We start from the raw sequence: 2,500 nt of genomic DNA, 5'->3' as shown, positions 1-2,500 counted from the left end.
CACTCATGTGAAGTGGCTGGAAAGATTCCACTTAAAATTGACTTCAAACCAAGAGAGAGACTACGAATGAGTTTGAGAGTGAGACGAGAGGGAAAAACAAATCAGGGGAGAGAAGTGGAAAGACGAGACGCCTGTGTGGCTTGGATGGAGAGAGACTGCGAGGAGGGGGCAATAGGAGCTTGAGATAAAGAGATCAGTGCCTCTGCGTGGAAGTTGGCACAGCAAAAAAAAAAAAACGCCCCTCCCCCAACACCGTCCATCTTTACATCCCTCTCTCTTCCTCTCATTCCCTCTGTCTCGCTCGGCCAGGAAGGATGTGACAGGAGCATCTCTCACTTTGATTTAATGTAGAAGGTAGTCTAGGTAAGAGTCAGTCAGCTTGTCTGTCAATCAGTCAGACAGCGGCATCCCTAACCAGGCGATCCGTAATCAGTGGAGAACTGGATTAGTCAACCTGCAGCTCAGTCAGTGTAAACAGCCAGTCAGATACCGAGTCAGTCAGTATTTCTACTTTATATTCTCCCGTTCTTTTGCTTTTTCTACTAGTGTTTCTATTTTATTTCTACTCCTGTTTTTGCCTCCAGATCTTGTGTTAGCGCCTGCACTCTCTGCTCTGCTGGATTTAAGGCGTTCTGGCTTTACACACTGCTGCTCCTCCATCCACCATCCATCCTTCTCCCCCGCCTCCTTTATTTCCCCTCACAGCTGATTATCTTGGCTCCATCGCTCTGTTGAAGGTTGACGAGCCGGTTGTTTGTGCAGAATCAAACCCAAAGCTTTGATTGCAGATCAGAGCATCTCGCTGCGGAGTTGTCAGATGAAAACAGACTGGACTTTTTTTTCTCCACTTTCTCACTTCTCCATCCGGCTAGTTTGTCGGCTGCTGTGGCAGAAGAAAAACACCGGCAATTCCTCCAGTTTGAGTGTCTGTATGTGTGTGTTTGGGATATTTGGATAATCCTTTAGAGAGACAAGGACTATCTACCATCATGTAGCGTCCGAGCATTAATCTAATCACACTCCGCTGTCGTCACAGTAATGGATGAGATGACGATTATGAAGAGGAGGAGAAGCAGACATGTCTGATGATTCCTCATACTTTGGGCTCTATTGGCAGTGCGCCTCTGTCTCTTTGGGACTAACCGGGTGCTGCTGTTTTTGGGGGAATAATCTCTGCTTTCACGTCAGATTAATTTAGCTCTTCCTTCACTCGTTAGCTTTATAAATTTCCATCTGGAAGAGGCCTAATGAGATGGGTGCAATGTGCACAATCAGTTGACAAGCCTGGGAATATACTCATATTTTGTCCAAATTCTGCAGATAAAAACGGATTTTCAGTACTTTTTTTAAGAATCAGATTTTGCAGTCGTTTGATTCTAAGCAGACACAGAAGTGCTGGTTGTTCAACTAAGAATAAACAATGACTTCCTGTTGGAGGAATCAGGTAGGTGAGAGTGGTGCATGTGTGTCCTTAATACGGATTGCGAGTGCTGTTAAGTTACGCTTTTACTGTTGTATAATGTGTGTTGTATAATTTCTGTATGTGTGTGTGTGTGTGTGTGTGTTCAGGAGGAGCAGGCTGCCAAGCTGAAGGCAGAGAATATACGAGTCGCCCTGGAAAAGATCAAGGAGGCCCAGGTTAAAAAGGTGAGTCTGGTTTGGTTAACACACAGGAGAAAGAAAGGTGCTGCAGAAATATGCGTTGTGGATATTTGTGTGTGTGATTTCAGTATCTGTGTGCATGTGCCTGCCTAGATCTGGCACGTGTCCAGCAGACTCAGTTTTCTGGGTCAGGTCAGTGTTACTACACATATAAAGCTCTGGTCAATAACAGCTGGGGTCAGCACACACACAGCACTCAGCATAATGACCATTGCAAAATAAATCCCAGAGAGAGTGAGAGAGTGAGAGAGTGAGAGAGTGCGAGAGAGAGATAGAGAGATAGAGAGAGACACACGGGATTAACAACTTGGATTTATTTTACACAGAGATGTAACACCAGCTACCTGTCTCTGTTAAGTCGTGTTGTCTGTATCGTCTCAATCTCCCTGTCCTCACCCTGACTCTCACACACAAACACATACATGAAGCAACATCATTTAAGAGATAATTACATAAAAACCTCATTACAGGCGTTGCAGGGTGTAGCAGGGCACTGTAGAGCGTAGTAAGGTGTAGCAGGGTGCAGACCAGGGCGACCGCAACAGTGGCACCTAAATCATCATATATTATACTATATATCATACTGTATATTAGATGAATTAACTTTCTTTAAAAGCAAAACTAGTTGAGCATAACTGCTGCCATGGCAATGGCAAATGCATGTTCATCATCTAACAATCTGGATTTTCTTTTTCTCTGAATTAGTCAAAGGGATTTAGTTTAAATATCGCATGCGTGATGAGATGTGATGCATTTTAGCCACAACATACACTCACCGGCCACTTTATTAGGTACACCTGTCCAACTGCTCGTTAACACTTAATTTCTAAGCAGCCAA

At 44.2% G+C, this 2,500-nt stretch overlaps 1 protein-coding gene across 4 annotated transcripts in view; it reads left to right on the top strand.

The window, feature by feature from the left end:
- raph1a (Ras association (RalGDS/AF-6) and pleckstrin homology domains 1a) overlaps nt 1–2,500 on the top strand; it is a 58,350-nt gene that overhangs the window by 47,200 nt on the left and 8,650 nt on the right. For all 4 annotated transcript variants that reach the window (XM_034885365.1, XM_034885364.1, XM_034885367.1 and 1 more), the window contains one exon: nt 1,570–1,647. In XM_034885365.1, the coding sequence (XP_034741256.1) occupies nt 1,570–1,647 (78 nt within the window). The remainder of the gene's footprint in view (nt 1–1,569; nt 1,648–2,500) is intronic.

This window comes from Etheostoma cragini, chromosome 11, assembly GCF_013103735.1.
Source record: "Etheostoma cragini isolate CJK2018 chromosome 11, CSU_Ecrag_1.0, whole genome shotgun sequence".
NCBI classification, from domain to species: Eukaryota; Metazoa; Chordata; class Actinopteri; order Perciformes; family Percidae; genus Etheostoma; species Etheostoma cragini.
The sequence above is the reverse complement of the archived record's forward strand: the minus strand, read 5'-3'. Positions and strand labels throughout refer to the sequence as shown.